The sequence below is a fragment of the Dama dama genome, chromosome 16 (genome assembly GCF_033118175.1).
Source record: "Dama dama isolate Ldn47 chromosome 16, ASM3311817v1, whole genome shotgun sequence".
NCBI lineage: Eukaryota > Metazoa > Chordata > Mammalia > Artiodactyla > Cervidae > Dama > Dama dama.
In genome coordinates this window covers 5,625,413-5,646,220 of record NC_083696.1, presented here as the reverse complement: position 1 = coordinate 5,646,220, position 20,808 = coordinate 5,625,413, and the positions used below count along the sequence as shown (strand labels likewise).

The window sequence follows — 20,808 nt, the reverse complement described above, 5'->3', positions numbered from 1 at the left end:
GCGTGCGGCAGTCCACGGGGTCGCAAAGGGTCGGACAGGATTAAGCGACTGAACTGAACTGAGATCATGAGGTTATAGATTAGGGTGCCCCTAACCCATTTAGGCTTGTGTGCTTATAAGAAAAGGAAATTAAGACCCAGCACATGCAGAGAGAAGATGACATGAAGGCACAGGGAGAAGACAGCTGTCTACAAGCCAGGGGGGAGCCTGAAAAATCAAGCCTGCTGATCCCTTGAGCTCAGACGTCTAGCCTCCAGCACGTCGAGAAAATGAATGTCTGTTTAAGTCACCTAGTCCAGGGTATTTTGTTCTGGCTGACCTAGGAAATGAGCGTTTAACAGTAAGTTTCCACTACAAAAGGAAAGCAGAAAGCCACAGTCCTAGATAGTTAGTCACACAGGCTGTTGGATTACTTTCCTAAATTCACTAACCCTGGGGTCAGATGACTTCTGGGATAAAAGCCAGCTTCCTCTTGCTGTTACTTCAGCCCCTGGCCTGCAGACGTTTTCTTCTTCTTCTTCTTCTAACTTCCCCTCCGGTGGCAGAGGAGATAAATATTAGAGAAACAAAAGTCCGGCCGCGGCTCTCACTTCCCCCCGTACCCAGCGCTGCTTTGAATAGGGCAGCGCCCTGGGGCACGGGGCAGAGGAGGCAGTGCGGTGCCTCGGAGGCTGCCCTGGCCGGCACAGACAGAGGGCCATGCTTTCCCAGAGCCACTTCTGGTCACAGAAGATGCCAGGATGATGGCTCGTGCCCGCCTGGCTGCGGCTCTGATCCCAGCCATGGCCATCCTCTCCTGCCTGAGAGCTGAGAGCTGGGACCCTTGTATACAGGTACGTGGTTGGAGTCAGCTCGGCTTCCCCGAGCTTGGCCTTGCTTCTGAAAAACTGCTCTCTGCTCACTTTCCCTGTGCTGGGCCCCGGTTAGGTTCATTTGCAAACAGACGTCAGATTACTTTAAAGTAAGAAACCACAGGAATCAAATGATTCATGGTTACAGGGCATTAACAGGCAGCCTGGGGCATTGTGCCCCACTTAGGAATTATGTAGGAACTTTAGTCCAGACAGACCTGCTTAGAATCGCTATTGTTCCACATCTCGGCTCTGAGACTTTGAAGACGTCATTAAACCTCTCTGAGACTAGTTTTTACATCAATAAAAGAACTGTAGACTTTAATAGAAAGTTGTAAGAAGCCTGCTTCCTGTCATTCCTTTCCACCGGTGGTTTGTACATTGTTTTGGGCTGTTGCTTTGCCCCTTTCAGTATCAGGAAGATATGGTGTTTTTTTTTTTTTTTTTTTGGTCTCTTAATAGAAAGAACTTTCTATGTAGATTTCAGATTTCTAAATCTAGCCTAGTTCTGTCCAAAAAATGAAAAGAAAAAGAGAGACAGAGAGATAAAGACAGAGACAGAGTAAAAGAGAAGAATAAGAGACAGGGAAAGATGCAAAATATCAGCTGACGCAAAGCTTTCTTTGTGAAACACCAGCCAGCTGGTCTGTAATCTCATTCAGAAAGGGTCTCCTTCCCCCTGCATGGACCTTACTATTGCTTTGGAAGCCCACGGCAGCAGTAAACAGCCACAGAAATGTCCTGGGATTTAGGGTGTGGCAGAAACTCAAGAAAAGCATAACTAGTCAGAGTCCTGACATTGAGGACATGGGGGAAATCGCGTACTTTAACGTGTAACAGAGACAAGCTTGTCATCCCAGGTCCTCTGTCCCCGCCACTCCCTGCCCACACCTGGCGCACGGTCCTCGTCTCTGTCTCTCCTGCTGTCCAATCACTGGGTATAGAGCCTCCAGTTCCGGTCATCCCAGGATGAAATCACAGCTTCTCCCGGCTCCTCTCCTTCCCCGTGCCCCAGATGCTCTCATTTTCCGAAACTTGTCCCCTCTGTCCACCGCCTCACTGCCACCCTAGGGCAGATCCCCAGTTCCCCTGGCCTTGACGCTTGGGCAGTGACCCGTCTCCTGACCCCACAGCCTGCTTCCTTTAATCTAACCTGCTCATATTCATCTGCTGTTTATTTGTTGTTGTTGTTTTTTGAGGTTCAATTCTAAGATATTACTGTCCTTAAAAGCTGTTAATAATTCTCCATCACTGTCAGGGACCTTTTCCCACCATGGGGTTCTTTGCACTCATGATTTCCTCTAGCTAGAATGCTTTTCCCCCTAGATCAGTGCTGTTCAATGGGTCACATGGAGTTATTTAAATTTAAATAATACATTTAACTAAATTCAACTAAAATTTTATTTAACCACATTGATGTAATTTTAACTAACTAAATTTAAAACGATGCTTTAAACTATGTTCTAGTAGCCATATTAAAAAAATTAAAAGTAGATGAATTTAATTTTAGTACTATTTTTATTTAACTTTGTTTATTAAAAATACTATTTCAAACTGTAATACATACTAGACTATTAACAAGATATTTTAAGTTTTCCTTTGGTACTAAGTCCTTGAGTTTAGCATATATTATAGTGTTTCTTTTACATTTATTATATTAAACTATCCACATTTCTCATACTCAATAGCTGTGTGTGGCTTGTGGTTACCAAATTGGACAATTCAGCCCTAGATATGTTCATAGCTTAATCCCTCACTTTATTCAAATTTATGCTTAAATGTTACCTCCTCTGGGAAGCCTTCCTTGATTGCCTCATATAAGGCTCCTCACTCCCTGTATTTGCCTTTAATGTCCTATGCTACTTTATTTTTATTAGTTTAAAGAATATTTATTTGCTTATCTGGCTGCACTGGGTCTTTGTTGAGGCATTCAGGATTTTTTTAGTTGTGGCTTGCAAACTCTTCGTTGCAGTACCTGGGATCTAGTTCTCTGACCAGGGGTTGGATCCAGGCTCCTTGCATTGGGAACACAAAGTCCAGCCACTGGCCCACCAGGGAAATCCTGCTGCTTTACTTTTTTTTTTTTTAATAGCATGTCATTGTGTGTGTATATATACACATGTGTGTGTGTGTGACTGTGTGTGTGTGTATGTGTGTGTGCGCTCAGCTGTGTCCAACTCTTTGCAACCCCATAGACTGCAGTCCACCGGTCTCTGTCTCTTGCCTGGATTTTCTAGGCAAGAATATTGGAGGGGCTTGCCATTTCCTTCTCCAGCGGATCTCTCCCACCCAGAGCTCGAACCTGGATCTCCTGCAGCGCAGGCTGTTTCTTTACCAGCTGAGCCAGCAGGGAAGCCCACACATATGCGTACATAAAACACGCACAGTGCGTGAATACATGTATTTATTGTTCAGTATTTGTCTTTATGTTGAAATGGTATTTGTAAAAGCGCAAGATCATTGCTGGTTTTACTTATCACTATGTCCCAGTGCCTAGCGCGTGTGGTTGCTCAGTGTGAACATGTCAAACGACTTAAAAGTACTGGCGCAGGACAGAGGATAGGGCCCTCCGGACCTGGCTCCGGCTTCCCGTCGGGTTTAGGTTTCACATCCCCGCCACACTCGTCTAAGCGGGACTCGCTTTCCGTCTCTCTGTACTCACGCTCTTCCCTCCTCCTTCCTCTTTCCACATATCCAGATCTCACTTATCCTTCCAGATTTGCCTTGAAATGTTCTCTTTCTTGGAAGCCTTCTATACAATCTATAGTCTCAGAATCCAGGATTGATACCTACCTTTTCTGAACCAAAGGGAACATTTTCCAAGCCTGGTTTAAGACCCTTTTCAGGAAGGAGTTGTGCTCCTACCATAACCCTTACTCTAGATGGGGAGCTAATGGAAGTCTGGAGCCATATCACATTGGTCTTTGTGGTAAAACCACAGCACTTAATAGCAAATGCCTGCAGTTGGGATTTGAATAAACTTCCATGGAATCAGTTATCCATTCATTTGTTTCAACAAATATTTATTGAGCATTAACCATTTTCTGGGCATCATTCTGAGTGCTGGGGGCATAACAGACAGCTAGATTCTCAAAGTTTACAATCTAGAGAGGGAAACAAACAGTACATATGCAACAACCACGCAGAAGGCATCAGGTTAGATGGTGATGTCTCCCGTGAAGGAGAATAAAAGACGGTAAGGGATGACCCTGGCCCCATTCTTTATTAGACAGTAGGCACAGTGAGGATGCTATGAGGAATAACATTTCAGGATCAAGTGAATAAAGTAAAAGGGCTGCACTGTGGCCTGTGAGGCTTTACACATATTACTTCATCTTGCTGAATTCTTATTCTTTAAAAAGTTTATTTAAAGATTAAATTCAAATATGTAACATATAAGACATAAGCCTCATATAGTGGAGAATTAGTAATAGCCAATAATAATACATGTTAACAATGTATTGATCATTTACACTGTAATAGTCTTTGAGATAATCTCTTTAAAAACCTTATCTCATTAATCCTTTTAACAGATTCTATGGGTTTTCAACTGAAAACCAAAATTAGCTAGCTTAAGCAAAGAATTTTGTTGAAGAATCAGAGAATAAGGAAACTAAATGGGAAGTTGGAGAACAAGGCTTACAAAGAATTTGGGAAAATGTGATAGATATCAGCTTAGGAACCAAGGTGTGTTAAGTGTTAGGTTCCCGCACAGTTAGTGATCCAAGTGAAAGTGAAATTTGTTCAGTTGTGTCTGACTCTTTGTGACCCAGAACTCTCCAGGCCAGAATACTGGAGTCAGTAGACTTTCCCTTCTCCAGGGGATCTTCCCAATCCAGGGATTGAACCCAGGTCTCCCACACTGCAGGCGGATTCTTTACCAGCTGAGCCACAAGGGAAGCCCAAGAATACTGGAGTGGGTAGCCTATCCCTTCTCCAGCAGACCTTCCTGACCCAGGAATTGAACTGGAGTCTACTCCATTGCAGGCTGATTCTTTACCAACTGAGCTATATGAGTGATCCAAAGGAAAGAATAAAATTGGCAAAAATTGGGCTATGACCAAGGAAGGGCTGAAGACTTGACTGGAAGTCTCTTTAAGTTTGTAAACAATGAGAGGTGTATTTAGAAAAACAATAGCAACAACACAATGCCTTCCTGCAAATTGCAGGGAAGAGCTAGGGTGACATTTAGAGCTTTTGGACTCCAGTGCTTCAGATCTTCACCATGAGATTCCATTGCTTCTCGCTGAACGCTGCCATTGAGAGAGTAAAGGTTAATCATCGGGTGGTGCTTTTCCCTTCCTAATCTAGAGTGAGGCCTTTTATAAGAATGAAGAGAGTGGATAAATGAATGGATGAGTGGATGGATGGACGGATGATCAGGTGATGGATGCCTGGATGGATGGGTGGTTGAAACAAGGCTGACTGGTCTCTTTGCTTGTCCCAGTAGCCTCCAAGGCTTTAGTCTAGGAGAGGAGAGTTGCTGGGAAGTCTGCTAAGGTGCATGCAGGAAGACACTGCATCTAATATCTAATCATTTCAGGTGGTTCCTAACATTAGTTACCAATGCATGGAGCTGAATCTCTACAAAATCCCCGACAACATCCCCATAACAACCAAGATGCTGGACCTGAGCTTTAACTACCTGAGACATTTAGGCAGCCATAACTTCTCCAGCTTCCCAGAGCTGCAAGTGCTGGATTTATCCAGGTAATGCATGAGTTCTACCACTATACAAGAAGAAATGTTCATGGTATTGTCATTTCCTTCTCAAGTCAGAAAGCCTGATTCATGAGGTTTCATTTTCATTCACTTAATTATCCACTCAACAGACATCTTACTTGTTACATAACTTTGGGCAAGCTATCTCCCTTCTCCAGGTCTCAGCTTTTTTATTTGTGAAAGCAGTTGGGCGAGACAGTTTCTAAGGAAAGTTCTGTCTCTGATTTTCTCTTAAGTCAGGGGAGTAACTTGACTTGAACTCTTTCATCAGCAAATATTTATTGACTATTTGCTGCTATATTCTTGTGGTTGCTATATGCTTGTTGTTCACTCTGCAAGGAAATAAGAATATGTTGACATATAACACAAAACCCTAGCTATTAAGGAGGGCATATCCACTTAAAAAAATTAATATGTTTAAAACCTGAGCACGGTGCTGGGCACATAGTAGGCATTTAATACATGTTACTTGATTCTGATTTTGGATTTTGAACCTGAGATAAAGATAGTAATATATAAGGGTAGGTGATAAGCTATTTGAAAACTAGAGGCAATACATTGTGCTGTACAGAAAAGGGACCTTCTATGCAGAAAGCCACCAGACTTCCCTGGTGGCTCAGTGGGTAAAGAATCCACTTGCAATGCAGGAGACCTGGGTTCAATCCCTTGGCTGGGAATATCCTCCAGGGTTGGGGGGGGAGGGGGGTTGGGGCATGGCAACCCACTTCAGTATTCTTGCCTGGAGAATCCTCATGGACAGAGGAGCCTGGTGGGCCATAATCCATGGGGTTGCAAAGAGCTGGACATGACTGAGTGACTAACACATACATGCCGTGAGTAATTAAGACAGAGTTCTTGAATGGAGTTGGATTCAGATAATGTCTAGAATATTGAAAGTGAGGTACAGGACAGGGAATTAGGAAGATACAAGTAAGCCAAAGAGAAAGATGCATGATCAAAGGAAAACACCTGCTGTATTTGCTTTTCTGATACAACAAAGTGTATTGTTCATTAGAACAGGTAAAGTTATTATCATCATTTTGGGGAGAACTGAATCCTATTCCTAAAATATTTTCATCATTAGGGACTTTATTTAGAAAAGTAATGCATAATGGACTATAATCTCTATAAGAGTTTGTGAAAAGTGAAGAAACATATATGACATTTTATTATAGAAACTCTTAATAAAGGATACGAGGATGGTAGATATTTCTGTAGAAGAGTGATCATCTGATGTTTTATACTCTAACTGGGATATTGATAGACTACAACAAAGTTGGGAATCAAGCATTTTGAAGGCAGTGACATGGAGCCCTATGGAGGTCAGAATACTTGAGCTGAGTCCTCCTCCAACATTTACTGCCATGCAGCCGGAGGCTTGTCCCTACATCTGACCTGAGTCTCAGTTTCATATCTGTGAAACATAAGTGATGCACCTTAAACCACAGGATTAACTGTGATACTGAGAGTAACATGTTATATACATTAAAGACCTTGCAAAGTAGACTTTAATATAAAATACTATTAGAGCATTCCATTAGTTTCTAAATTTCAGTTTTCTGAGTAAGAATTTTGTCAAGAACTGTACCAAATCAAGGTAGCCAGACCAATATTCTTCTTTAATTTTAAAGAAAAATGGTTTCTCACCAGCGTCCCTTAAAATTGATCTTCGACCCACCATGTACCCAAGGAACTGCCCTCAGAAGCTTTAACTATGTTCCGAGAGAGAGGCTAGTTCCCTCTCTTGGTTAGTTGGGAGGAGATGCTAGATTAGGATAAGGACAGATTATGGAGCAATAGACGTTCTGCCTTTTCTCCTCATTTCACAGTGTCTTCCTGTACAGTCAATAACTATACTTATCTTCAACGGATGCTTTCATGCTAGACCAGCCAGCCTTTTGTCCCTACGGAAATCTATTGATACGTTTTTTTTTTTTTTTTCTTTTTGTAGATGAGCAAAGAGAAGCTTGGAGAATTTAAGTATACATTTGCATGGTTTGTTGACAGCAGGCCAGAAAGTCATATTCACATCTCCCGCTTCCAACTTGTATTTTCTCTTCACCTTCATCCTCTGCTTCTCTAAAGTGATGTTGTTGTTGTTTAGTCACTAAGTCATGTGCAAGTTTTTACGACCCCGTGGACTGCCAGGCTCCTCCGTCCATGGGGTTTCCCAGGCAAGAATACTTGAGCAGTTTGCTACTTCCTTCTCCAGGGGCTCTTTCCGACCCAGGGATCCAACCCAGGTCTCCTGCAATGGCAGGCGCATTCTTTACCTCTGAGCCCTCTTATAGTATGGGGAATTTTTCTTGAATAGTAAGGATATCTGTGACATTTAGGTATAATTTCTATATCTTTGAAACTGGCATTCAGTGGTCATTTATCACGTCTAACAATTAATAGCTATCTATCTCATCTTACCAGCTGGATATATAATCACAATTATGTGTTTCAGGAAATGGCTAAAGTAGACCTGAGGTTCAGTCTTCAGGCGCCCCAATCATTCGTCTTTAACTGATTTTCCCCTGTTGGATGGACTGCCTCTGCTTAGCATGTGTGTCTAGTATGATAAAAAAGATTGTCATGGGGGCTAGCTTTATAGTACCAAATCTGTGGGGCTCCTTTGTTTCATCTGCCTTGCTGGATATTTTTGCTTATGCACCATTATATAGCATTGTTATATCTGTGTGGAGACCGAGATGACTGGGTTGATATTTCATTTTGGTTTTTTATTCAGCAGAAATATTACATAATCTGTATCTCTTTTTCTTGTAGATGTGAAATTAAGATTATTGAAGACGGCACATTTCAGGGCCTAAACCACCTCTCCACCTTGATACTGACGGGAAACCCTATCCAGAGTTTAGCCTGGGGAGCCTTTTCTGGGTTATCAAGTCTACAGAAGCTGGTGGCCGTGGAGACAAACCTAGTATCTCTAAATGACTTCCCCATTGGACATCTCAAAACCTTGAAAGAGCTTAACGTGGCTCACAATTTTATCCATTCCTTCAAGTTTCCTGAATATTTTTCTAACCTGCCCAACCTGGAACACTTGGATCTTTCTAACAACAAAATCCAAAATATTTATTATGAAGATGTGAAAGTTCTACATCAAATGCCCCTACTCAACCTCTCTTTAGATTTGTCCCTGAACCCTTTAGACTTTATTGAACCAGGTACCTTTAAAGAAATTAAGCTCAATGGATTGACTCTGCGAAGTAATTTTAACAGTTCAGATGTCATGAAAACTTGTATTCAAGGTCTGGCTGGTTTAAAAATCAACCGGCTGGTTTTGGGAGAATTTAAAAATGAAAGGAAGTTGAAAAGATTTGACAGATCTTTCCTGATGGGACTATGCAACCTGACCATTGAACAATTCCGGATAGCGTACTTGGGCAAATTCTCAGGGGATGATACAGACTTATTTAATTGTTTGGCAAATGTTTCTGGGATTTCTCTGTTGAGTATATCTTTAGGAAGTCTACAAGCCCTTCTTAAAGATTTTAGATGGCAACACTTAGAAATGATTAACTGTGACTTTGAAAAGTTTCCTGCACTGAAGCTCAGTTCTCTCAAAAAGTTTGTTTTCACAGACAACAAAGGTATAAGCAGTTTTGATGAGTTTCAGCTACCAAGCCTTCAGTATCTAGATCTCAAAAGAAATCACTTGAGTTTCAAGGGTTGCTGTTCTCACACTGATTTTGGGACAACCAAACTGAAGCATTTAGATCTGAGCTTCAATGATGTCATTACCTTAAGTTCAAACTTCATGGGCTTAGAGCAACTAGAACATCTGGATTTTCAGCATTCCACTCTGAAACAGATCAATGCCTTTTCAACATTCCTATCACTCAGAAACCTCCGTTACCTTGATATTTCTTATACCCACACCCGGATTGTCTTCCACGGCATCTTTACTGGCTTAGTCAGTCTCCAAACCTTGAAAATGGCAGGCAACTCTTTTCAGAACAACTTGCTCCCTGATATCTTCACAGAGCTGACTAACTTAACCATCTTGGACCTCTCTAAGTGTCAACTAGAACAGGTATCCCGGACAGCATTTCACTTCCTCTCTAGCCTTCAGGTGCTGAATATGAGTCACAACAAACTCTTGTCATTGGATACACATCTTTATGAACCGCTCTATTCGCTCCAGATCCTAGACTGCAGTTTCAACCGTATCATGGCTTCTAAGGAGCAAGAACTACAGAATTTGCCAAGGAACCTCACTTGGCTAAATCTTACTAAGAATGAATTTGCTTGTGTTTGTGAACACCAGAGTTTCCTGCAGTGGGTCAAGGACCAGAGGCAACTCTTGGTGGGAGCTGAGCAAATGATGTGTGCAGAGCCTCCAGATATGAAGGCCATGCCGGTGCTTAGTTTCAGGAATGCCACTTGTCAGATGAGCAAGACGATCATTAGCGTGTCGGTTGTCACTGTACTCCTGGTAACTGTGGTGGGAGTCCTGGTCTATAAGTTCTATTTCCACCTGATGCTTCTTGCTGGCTGCAAAAAGTATGGCAGAGGTGAAAGCACCTATGATGCCTTTGTAATCTACTCGAGCCAGGATGAAGACTGGGTGCGGAATGAACTGGTAAAGAACTTGGAGGAGGGCGTGCCCCCCTTTCAGCTCTGCCTTCACTACAGAGACTTTATTCCTGGGGTGGCCATCGCCGCCAACATCATCCAGGAAGGTTTCCACAAAAGCCGTAAGGTCATTGTCGTGGTGTCCCAGCACTTCATCCAGAGCCGATGGTGCATCTTCGAGTATGAGATTGCCCAGACCTGGCAGTTTCTGAGCAGCCGTGCCGGCATCATCTTCATCGTCCTGCAGAAGCTGGAGAAGTCTCTGCTGCGGCAGCAGGTGGAGCTCTATCGCCTTCTGAGCAGGAACACCTACCTGGAGTGGGAGGACAGTGTCCTGGGGCGGCACGTCTTCTGGAGAAGACTCCGAAAGGCCTTGCTGGCTGGTAAACCCCGGAGTCCAGACGGAACAGCAGATGCAGAAACCGACCCACAGGAAGCGACGACCTCCACCTGAGGGGGAGGATCCCTTGATGTGCTCCTTGCCCAGCTGGAGGCAGGGCGTGTTCAGTTAACAAGTACTAAATGCCGCCATGTACCAAGCATTGTGCTAAAGGCTGGTGATTCAGTGGTACACGGGACCTATAGGACGGCCCACCTCATGGAGCTTACAGTGTGGAGGGAATAAATACTGTGCTGAAATATAGAACTCCCCGGGGGATGTTTCAACCAACTCAGCTAAGGAGTCCAGGGCAGGGAAAGTCAACTCAACTCTTACCCCATCAAATTGAATTAGAACTGAGAGACTGGGCCTCCACGAGAATAATAAAGGACAGACTTCTCCTGAGTATTTCAAGTGGAAATCGTGTCAGGTTACATGTTTTAGCCATGTTAAAACAAGGTGGTTTTGGTCATTTCAATTGATCTAGGTCTTGGCTTACTTTTCCTTTTCCTATTGAATACAGTTTAAATTCTACTTTCTGACCCAGAAGGCTCCTGATTCAGATTCCCCTCCACTTTATGTCAATTCACAAACGTCCTGGTTATCCCTCAGCATGTCCTATTTATTAACTATTAGTTCCTGATATATTTTTGTCTTTATAAATCCAGTTCTCATTTTCCACATCTTCTCTATCAACCCATACCATAAATAAAACTGTTAGAGATGTGCTGGACATATCCATATTTAACTACTATCTTTTGAGAAAATAAATAAAACACAGTCTATCATTTTGTCACTTGATGTCATTCTGAAGTTATTACCTAGTAAGTTATGACTGTCCTGAAGGTAGTATCAAAATAATTTGGTTGAAAGTGGCACTTATTGTAATAGAGGGAAATAGGTCCAACTTCCTGGCCTCATAATGAGAAATTCAGGTTAGAGGCAGGGTAAGAGGTGGGATGACCTTAGGAGGTCAGTTTTTCTCGATGGCCCCAGAAACACGTGGGCTGGTAGAGCTGGGGTGACCACATAATGAGAATTGCAGGAAAATTTTTCTTATGTAGCAAGTGAGTTTTATTTGATAGACCATTGCATTTTTCAAGGTATTTTGAAATGGTTTGAGGTGGGGAGCCTGCCTTGTTCTTTCCTGTTGGGTGTCACTCCATGACCACATTTAGGAAAAAGCAGATGTCATTTTTGAAAAAACAATGTCCCTGAGGTTACTGTGGGTCATGTTAAAGTGAATTCTTAGAAAAGCACACTCATCCAGCTTCGTCAGAATGGCGCAGAGAAAGGGCAAAGAGACGTTTGGAAAATACAGTTGTCAAAACTGAAATATATGGCCACATTTAGGAATGTGTTTGTGACTCAGTGTTTCAGAGTATATTGTGGTTGGAGCATGGTTGAAGTTTCTGAGCATGCCTGAGTGTGTTTATAGGTCTGTCTCATGTGCCAGGGAAAGTGGGCATATGTGTTTGACCACATGCCTCTATGTGTTCCTGTTCATGTTTGTGTGATCATACCTGCCTGGAAGAAAGTGTGATTGCACTGCAAGGGAGTATTTGTATTGATGTAGACGTCTCAGCTGTTTGACTGAGGTCCTCCCTCTAGTGTTGGCGTATGATTTCTTATATACACATGTCTGTGTTAGAGTCTCAGTATGCTTGAAGGCATGGGTTTTATGTGTGTCTAGGCCATATGTAAGTGTGTTATGTCCATATTTAAGTCTGCATTTTGTATCTGTGTGTTACTTCAAGCACATATATGACTCCAAGGAGGAAAATCAAAACCCAATTGGAAGATTTCCTGCATACAAGGCTGTCACTGGCCTTATTCCCACTATTCCCTTCTCCCTACTTTGGATTGTGAAAATTGCAGGTGAGGTAGGCAAGAAAGGAAAGAAATGATATGACAGAAACATAAGGGAAAGAAAGAGGAAATTTAGGCTTAGGACAGGTTCTTTGAAGCCATTTAAATTCTCTGAATTAAAGAGAGATGAAAGGTGGAATAGAAAGAAAGACAAGAAAAGCTAATACTAATGTCTCAAATTTGTGTAATATCCTATATCTTAGAATATATTTACACAATTATAACCACATTTGAATTTCTTATGATGCAAGTGGGGTAGCAGGTAAAGAAGTAGTTTCACCATTTTACTGGTGAAAAACCAGAAGTTCAAGGAAGTAAATTTATTAGGCCACAGAGTAAAGTGGCAGGGCCTGAACTGGGCTTTCAGCCAGCACTGGGCAGCTTACTTTCCACTGCTTCATGCTTTAAGCTCACAAAACAGGAAGTGAAACTCCCGAACTTCTCTTTGTGGTTGACAGTAGTCAAGGGTTTTTCACTGAAACCATGAATCATTAGGTAAATACATATGCATACATACATTATATATATATACTGAGTGATTTATTTATAACACCTTTCTTTCCATAAAGGGCATGAGGAAGATTAAAAAAATAAAAAAAACCTAAGCGCGGACAAGTGTAGTTAGTTTGAACTAGAAAATCTTGATGAAGAACAAAAGAGGAAAAAAAGACACTTAGAGTAAACTTCAGCGAGGTGGTTTCCTGCCTTGACTCCAAAGAGACTGCCTCTGTTGTTTTGGATAGCGTAGCTGGGGAGAAAGCCAAAACTCACAGTCACCACTCACCTTCTGGAGTTTAGATTTCCTTCCCTAAGAGTCTAGTTAATTCAAATATAAAAAGAGGGTAGATTATTACTTTGTAAAACTCTTATATTAAAAATAGTACAAGTTGAATACAAAGAGCACTTCCTAGGGGTGTAACACTCCAGGGGGCTTCTTAGGTGGCTCAGTGGTAAAGAAACTGCCCGACGATGCAGGAGACGTGAGTTTAATCTCTGGGTTGGGAAGATCCCCTGCAGAAGGTAACGGCAACCCACTCCAGTATTCTTGCCTGGAGAATCCCATGGACAGAGGAGCTTGTTGGTCTCCAGAGTCAGGCATGACTTCACAGTTACATAAGAGCCGTCGTCTGGGACTTGATGAACTGCCACAGGGAGAAACGCTGAGTGGTCTTCTCAGTTATATCATCTTACCGATTGCTGTTTTCCCAACCTGTGAGATTACAGGGACTGGAAGTGTAATTAGGCAGCTTTCCTCTTTCTCACCCTCCACCCACAGGGTTCTCAGAACCCCAGCTTCCTTCTGGACTCTATACTCTCTCTAGAATATCACCAGCAGGTTCTGGGGTGGTGGTGGTTGGGGAAAGTCTTCCAGGAACTCACAGGAGCCCCTGCAAGAATGACTGGGATAAAGAGCATATCTCTTATCTTTTGCTTCCCTAGCTAGCCCGGAACTCAATGGCAGTCATGAAACAGACACACTACACCTTCTTACTTGAAGAAGTGAGGAATGAGCAAAGGATCATCTCTGCAGCAGATGATGGCCTCTGTTCTTCCCAGTTGAGGCTGCCAGGTCTCAGAGCACAGTTCTCTGTTGCCCATGCAGTCTCTGGGGCTCCAGAATTCCACTCCCTCCCCCGCACGGATATTCTCAATCACCTCCTCCACTTGGCTCCTTAACTCCAAATATTCCAAAAGACTTTGCAGAAGGGGAGTAGAGAACTTCTCTAATAATAATTATTCTTTGTGGCTATTTTTAAGCCCTATTCTATTGTTTTATCTATGACATCAAATTTTAGGTCTTACTATGTCTGTCCCTACTGTGTCTATTAGATGGGCACTAATAATATCAGCATTGTTACCCATGAGGAGATGAAGGCTCTGTAACTAACTCAAGTCCCACAGGTAGAAAATGGCAGAGCTTGGATTTAAACACAACAGATCTCCCAGTCTATTCTTAGGACACCTCTATGTTCAGATGGGACCTTCCAGGAATCCGCTGGTGATTTCCGAGAACGTAATAGAGCCCAGAAGGAGGCTTGGGTTCTGACGATCCCACAGATGGAGACCGAGTAAGAAAGAAACTCCGTCATTAGAATTAGCTCACCTGCGGTTCCACTGGTTGGCCAGGGTTCAACACCAGAATCCAGATATGATGGTTAAACCAAAGGGTGTGCGGCGGGCTGAAAAATGAGCTGTGGGAGACGTGAGACAGTACTTGAAGTCAACCACTTCCTCCAACCGTGATGGACGAAGTTGGCTTTGGCTATCTTTCTTGATGGAATGAATTCTTCTCCATGAGGCTCCCAGAACTTTCATGTAAATAGGTCTGTTCAAATGGCCTTCCAGATAGGTGCAACTGCTTCTGTATTTATAGCACTTCCCCACCAACCTGTATTCAGAGAGCCTCTCTGCCACAAGGTTTCAAATAAGGCTATTCCCTTCTGTCCCGTCATTAAATGGCAGGGATGTGTCACTGGAAATCAATGCAATAAGGAGACTGAGCTGGTATAGTCTGAGTACATCAACTTTAGCAATGCACCCTAGCACAGGATTTCAGCTGGACTGTCAGGAGGGGGAAAAGCAACAGAGCATGCCCCTTGGACTAATTTTCCCACTGGTACCATGAGTCTCACTTCTTTTAGGTTGTTTAATGAGAGGCCCAAATAACTGATAATTTGGACTTAGAAATTTCAGCCTAGTAACTAGTATGTCAATAGTCTATTTTGCTAAATGAAGAATATAGATGCTATGAAAATCATGAGTGGCTACAAAATTTGGTTTCATTTCCTTCCAAGGGAATATTCTAGCCATTATTGCTAAATATGGGGGAAGGGCAGGTTTAAAAAAAAATACAAACTGTTTTGAACTCCTATACGTGGCTACTAGTCTAACAGATGCATACTGACAGGTTTGAACCCTGGTCCTGCCGCACCTTTACGATGTTATTTTGGACGAGTTTCTTAAACTCTAATTTCACTTTGTTTCCTTGAATAGGAAGGGTAAACCTCTCTGATACTCTAGGATGACTACAGAGATAAAATAGAGAGGGGAAGGGAGATGGGGCACAGCTCTAAATTTACCTGCATGAAGGGGCCATCTTAAGAATGAAAGAGGACTTTCCTGGTGGTCCAGTTGCGACCCCGTGGACTGTAGCCTACCAGGCTCCTCCATCCATGGGATTCTCCAGGCAAGAATACTGGAGTGGCTTACCATTTCCTTCTCCAGGGGATCTTCCCAACCCAGGGATCGAACCCGGGTCTCCTGCATTGGAGGCAGACGCTTTAACCTCTGAGCCACCAGGGAAGCCAATAAATAAAAGTTTTTTTTTAAGTGATAAAGATTCCAAGCCTGGCCTGAAGCTGACTTAGAAACCTGGAATCTTGAAAGTCTCTAGGAGGCTCATACTCATAGACAAACTCAGGGATTCAACCCTCAGGGAGGGAGAATGGAAAGAGATGGCAGGGTCCTCATTCTGAAAAACACACTGAATTATCAGGCACCACTGCTAGGATTTAAAATGAGGCAAAAGGCCAGACCCTGTTCATCTATAATGGAGCAGAACTCTGATTCAGTGGATGGTGAACTTTCTGGGGGAGTAGAAACCAAGATCTGGCCCGGGCTCTTCATTTACCTGTTGTGTGATTCTGAGCAATTCATTCAAGTGTCTGAAAGCTCAGATTTCGATACATAAAATGGGGGTGACCCTATCTTCTCAGCAGACTTCACTGGGCTATTATGACAATGCTAATAAAAATAACAACAGTTACTTCCAACTGAGCAATTATTTTGTGCAAGGGCCTTTTAGATACTATCTCATTTATTTTGTCATATCAATGAATTAGAAGGATACTAATTATCTCCAACTGATAGATGAGGAGACTGAGACTTCACTCCATAAAGCACCTAAGGGCACCTGTTGATGAAGGGCAGTTCTGAGATTCGGATCTAAGACTACTTCACTCCATCGCCAGTACTCTATTCAACACTGTCCTATGCCAAGTACACCCTCTTCCCACAAAAGTCACTCATCCACCTTACTACTACAGCCACAGGACCCTGTCAAAAAGTAAATTAAAGTCACACATGATGCCTCTTGGGCTACAGGATACCTGGATGCTCAGAGCCTGAGGCTGACTGTGCTAGGACCACAGAGGGGAGAGAGGCTCTGCTCTCCTCTTTCAATAAAACTCTTGGACTAATTTTAAAAATAAAAAGGATACACATAATGACTGATTTTAAAAAATGGACTAATCAGGTCCACCAGACCATGCCTTTCCTGTAAACAACCTATTTAGTTTGCTGTATCATTTTTCTAGTCAGCCTGATTTCCTGATGGAAATCACAGATCTGTGACTGAGCACAGAAGTTACGGGAAAATTCCAAAGCTAAAGGCCTTCCAGATGGCAGGAATAAGATCACACACTTTGGGTTCCTTTATGGAACTCATGGAGGCTTTCAGCTCATAGTGAAGCATGTGGAATAAACAGCTGATCAAAAGGAACCAAATATTTATGTTGAGCATCATGTACTCATATCTGATTGCTTCCACTACTCCGTGAGTTAGGTACCAGTTTCCTCACTGTGACAAAGAGGAAAGGCATGCCCAGAGAGGATAAGCAACTTGTCCAAGGTCACACAGTTTCTGTGCATTAATCCCAATAATAACTAATATTTGGAAAGTTAAACTTTTGGTTTATTACTGAGACTGTTCCAGTCTGTATTAATTCGCTTAACTGTTAAAATTAAATGGGCAAATCCTAATAGTTTTGCCATTTTTCAGATGAAGAAACTGAGATCCAAAGTGAATCATCTAGTGGGAAGGAGGAAAATTAGGATGGGAATCCAAGTTGGCCTGATTCCCAGGGCCGCATTCTTTCCATCAAGTAACAGCTATTCCACCAGGGGTATTCAGAGGGCTGATTGGAGAGTAATTTAGACAAGGTCAGTACCTCCCATGCCATCTAGAAATTGTAAGTTTATAAGGCAGTGTCAGCTACTCTCCTTGATTTCTACAGAAATAGATATGATACCTCCTGGTGACAGTGCTAAGTGACAATTCTGAGTGTAAATGTGCTTTTGGCACAAATTGTCCTGTCCTAATAGTCTTGATTATAATTATAAAATAATGGGTTTCTGAAAGGCTGCAAGCGGTTCTGGGAATGGCAATAAGGGTTTAGAAACGACATGTTGTTTATGCGAGAAGCATTTTGTTGAAAATTAAACCCGTGTTTAGGAGAAAGGCTGGTGATGTATGCTCTTAAGAAACTATCTTGCTATGTAATTAAATCAAAACCAGTCAGTCGCCAATTTGAGCTCTTGTCTCACACTAACAACATCCCATCTCCCATGAGCCACGTTAAGACAGGAGTGACCTGAAATAACCCAGCCTAGTTTTTATCCACTCCTCCCTGGAACACTGTGCCTCCATTGGGACTTCCCTGTAATTCAGACAGTAAAGAATCTGCCTGCAGTGCTGGAGACCCGGGTTTGATCCCTGGGTCGGGAAGATCTTCTGGAGAAAGGAATGGCAACCCACTCCAGTATCCTTGTCTGAAAAATCCCATGGACAGAGGGGCCTGGCGGGTTACAGTCCATGGGGTCCCAAAGAGTCAGACACGACTGAGCAGCTAACACTCCTACCACTCCCCAGAGCCAGCTGGGGGTTGCAGTCCCATGGCCCACCTTCTTTCTGGGACCTAGTCATACCTTCTTCCTTAGACTCTTTCTTGGTATTCCCACTTCCTCAAAAAGGAATGAAATAAGAAACTTCCTATTTCCATATAATGCCTCCTAGGAGCCATTAAATGGAAATAAGAAGTTTCCAATAAGGGAGGATTATATGAAAAAGTTTCAGAGACTCTGAACTTCTCACCAAGTCCCCAGACAAGCTGTTTTTGACTTGATTTCTTAGATGAGTAACAGAAGTCTCTCTCCAAAGGTTAGACAAGCCTTGTCTGTTCCAAGATACTAAAGTTAGACTAAGCTACTTAATCCAACATGTCTTCTCATGGCTCCAGGCTTCTCTCTTTCTCGTCTGTTCTCTCGCCTCTGGCCTCTTCCCCGCCCTTCACTGGCACTCAGTCCGTTTTCACCAAGGACTCTGGGTAGCCTACAGTTGAGACGCTTTCAATAGAACTATTAAAAATGCAAATATCAAGATGATAACGCTTACTGACTCTGACTTTTAAAACAGTGCTTGGCTTAAGAATCACTTGAGGCCTTTACTTATATACGTCTAGCTATTTTTCTAGCTTTGTTTATCATCCTTATTGCTGGAAATTCTGATTTAGTATCAGAGGTTGAGCCAAAGGATCTGTAGTTTGAAATATTCCCCCAATGATTTTTAATGCACTAACAGATCTGAGAATCATGGTTACAATAGAAAATGGAGGATAATACCCTACATTTAGTCTGATTACTGATTTTGTCCTTGAGGTTTGTTGCTAAGATTCATAACAGCCAAGGCAAGGTCAACAGAATGAAATATGTGATCCTTCTTGTTAAAGAAAAGAAAACATCCCTATTGGTCAGAAAATTTCTCTTTCTTTCACACTGTACATTTGCTTCTTCTCAATTCCACCAGACCAGACTCACTGGGAGACTAGCCTGGCCTGTTTGATTTTGAACTCACAATATCCATTTAGACAGTGTGACTTCGGCAAGGTTTTCGTTCTCCCAGTTCCCCCTTGTGTGTTGCCAATTTCCTTTCTTCATGCTCCAAGGTAGCCAAATCCTAGCATAAACTTATACCAGAAAAACACCATGGTCTGCCCTGAACTCTGAGGCATCTCCTGCTAATTTTATTTTTCTGACTTTCCATTGCAAATAAATCAAAATAAAACTTGTCAGCTCCACTTTTGCAAACTGACTGTTCAACTTGCCATTAACTCTCAGATTCCAAAAAAAGGTTTTCTCTTTGAAACACCAGGATCTCCTGGGCAAAAACTTGCTGGGCCATTATCAACCTTCCCGGAATCCTCTTACTGGTATTGTCAGGGGCAGGGGAGCAGTGGGCACTGAAGGTTGATAGTCAATAGATTTGACCTTTACACTTGCGATCCTGAATTTCTGGAGGGGTCTACTGCTCTCTAGGGGGAAATACTTGCTATTAAAACTTCCTTGCGAGGAGCAGTTTTGAGATTAATTGCAGAAGATGAATCTCTCACTGTTCAGCTCACTGCCTCATCCTGCTGAATACCTTCTACGCATCATCTTCGGTTGGACTGACTGTAGTCTCCGTGTCTTGTCCAGGTCTGATATCCAAACACCACAAGAAGCAGGGGATGTTTTTGCTGGTTAGAATACTACACACTGAGATCAGATAGGTGAAGAGAGACAGTAGATTCATAGCTCAAAACTCCTCTCTGGACTCGAATTTCATGCCTGTAAAATGGGACATGTGGGCTGGATCAGCGTTTACTGAAGCATGGTATGTTGGTTGAAAAAAAAAAAAAAATATATATATATATATGGTTTTATGTAGATAACCAACAAATGTATTCACTTCAATGATTACACATACATTTTCATGGCTATTTTCTACTTGTAATAAGGTTGGTAAACCGTAAGGAATATGATCTCTTAATGTATATATGTAAGTTTATAATGTGGGCCTTTTAGGGGGAAAAAAAAAAAAAAAAAAAAACAGAACAGAATGAGTAATACAAGAGATATGCAGATGTGGGGAAAAACATTGCAAGTGCCATGAAAAAGATTGCCTATTGGAAAGCAATGAACCAAACGGCCGCTGAGAGTCAGGCCAGCTCTCTGACATCCTAGCGTGTTCACCTCTCCGGACTATTTCCTTATCTTGAGAATGCAGGGATTGGAGTGAATGTCCTCTCCAGCGACTCTATTCTGTGGTTAGAGGTGTAACTCTATCATGCAGATGTTCCAGCGTCCTTAACGTGTGATTCTCACATTTCAAAACTCCTGATACTGTGTAAAAATGGGACACAGTAATTAAGCAGTTTTATTTATGCATTTATGTTTTTGCTCGCTCTCCCTCTTTGCAGGAAAAGATTCAGCTATCAGTTGGGCTGAGGGTTAGAGAAAGATTATGGAAACAGGGGTTAAGACAATGGGATGGCAAAGTGCCTCCTCCATGCTCTGCTTAAGTCACTGATCTCTTTGTGTCTTGGTCTCTGTTTTTTGGGGAGTGGGCGGTTTATGGACTCACTTCTATGACAGATATGAGAATCAAATGGAACAGAGGATTCAAGACATTTTTAGTTCAGTTCAGTCGCTCAGACATTTTAGGGAAATACTATTACAAGGGAGCGGTATCATTCTGGATGCAAAACTTTTTGAAAGAAAGGCTCCTTTTCTGCCCAGCTGTATAACCCCCAAATACAGCTTACCTGTTGTTGTTGTTGTTGTTTAGTCGCTAAGTTGTGTCCGACT

General features: G+C 42.4%; 1 protein-coding gene and 1 non-coding gene across 2 annotated transcripts; one reads left to right on the top strand and one right to left on the bottom strand.

Moving 5' to 3' along the window:
- The first annotated feature begins 449 nt into the window (after positions 1-449).
- Positions 450-11,332, top strand: TLR4 (toll like receptor 4). The gene is made up of 3 exons (XM_061163300.1): positions 450-833; positions 5,395-5,561; positions 8,346-11,332. The coding sequence occupies exons 1-3, from the start codon at positions 741-743 to the stop codon at positions 10,609-10,611; spliced, it is 2,526 nt and encodes an 841-aa protein (XP_061019283.1). The 5' UTR covers positions 450-740; the 3' UTR covers positions 10,612-11,332.
- Positions 11,333-15,636: 4,304 nt separating this feature from the next.
- TRNAW-CCA (transfer RNA tryptophan (anticodon CCA)) lies at positions 15,637-15,708 on the bottom strand. The gene has a single exon. It is a non-coding gene; the product is annotated as a tRNA-Trp (tRNA).
- Positions 15,709-20,808: the final 5,100 nt, after the last annotated feature.

Excerpts from the sequence above, each read along its gene's own strand:
- TLR4 (XM_061163300.1), top strand. The coding sequence starts at position 741 with ATGATGGCTCGTGCCCGCCTGGCTGCGGCTCTGATCCCAGCCATGGCC. Across the intron at positions 834-5,394 it reads GCTGGGACCCTTGTATACAG|GTGGTTCCTAACATTAGTTA; the intron begins GTACGTGGTTGG and ends TAATCATTTCAG. Across the intron at positions 5,562-8,345 it reads CAAGTGCTGGATTTATCCAG|ATGTGAAATTAAGATTATTG; the intron begins GTAATGCATGAG and ends TTTTTCTTGTAG.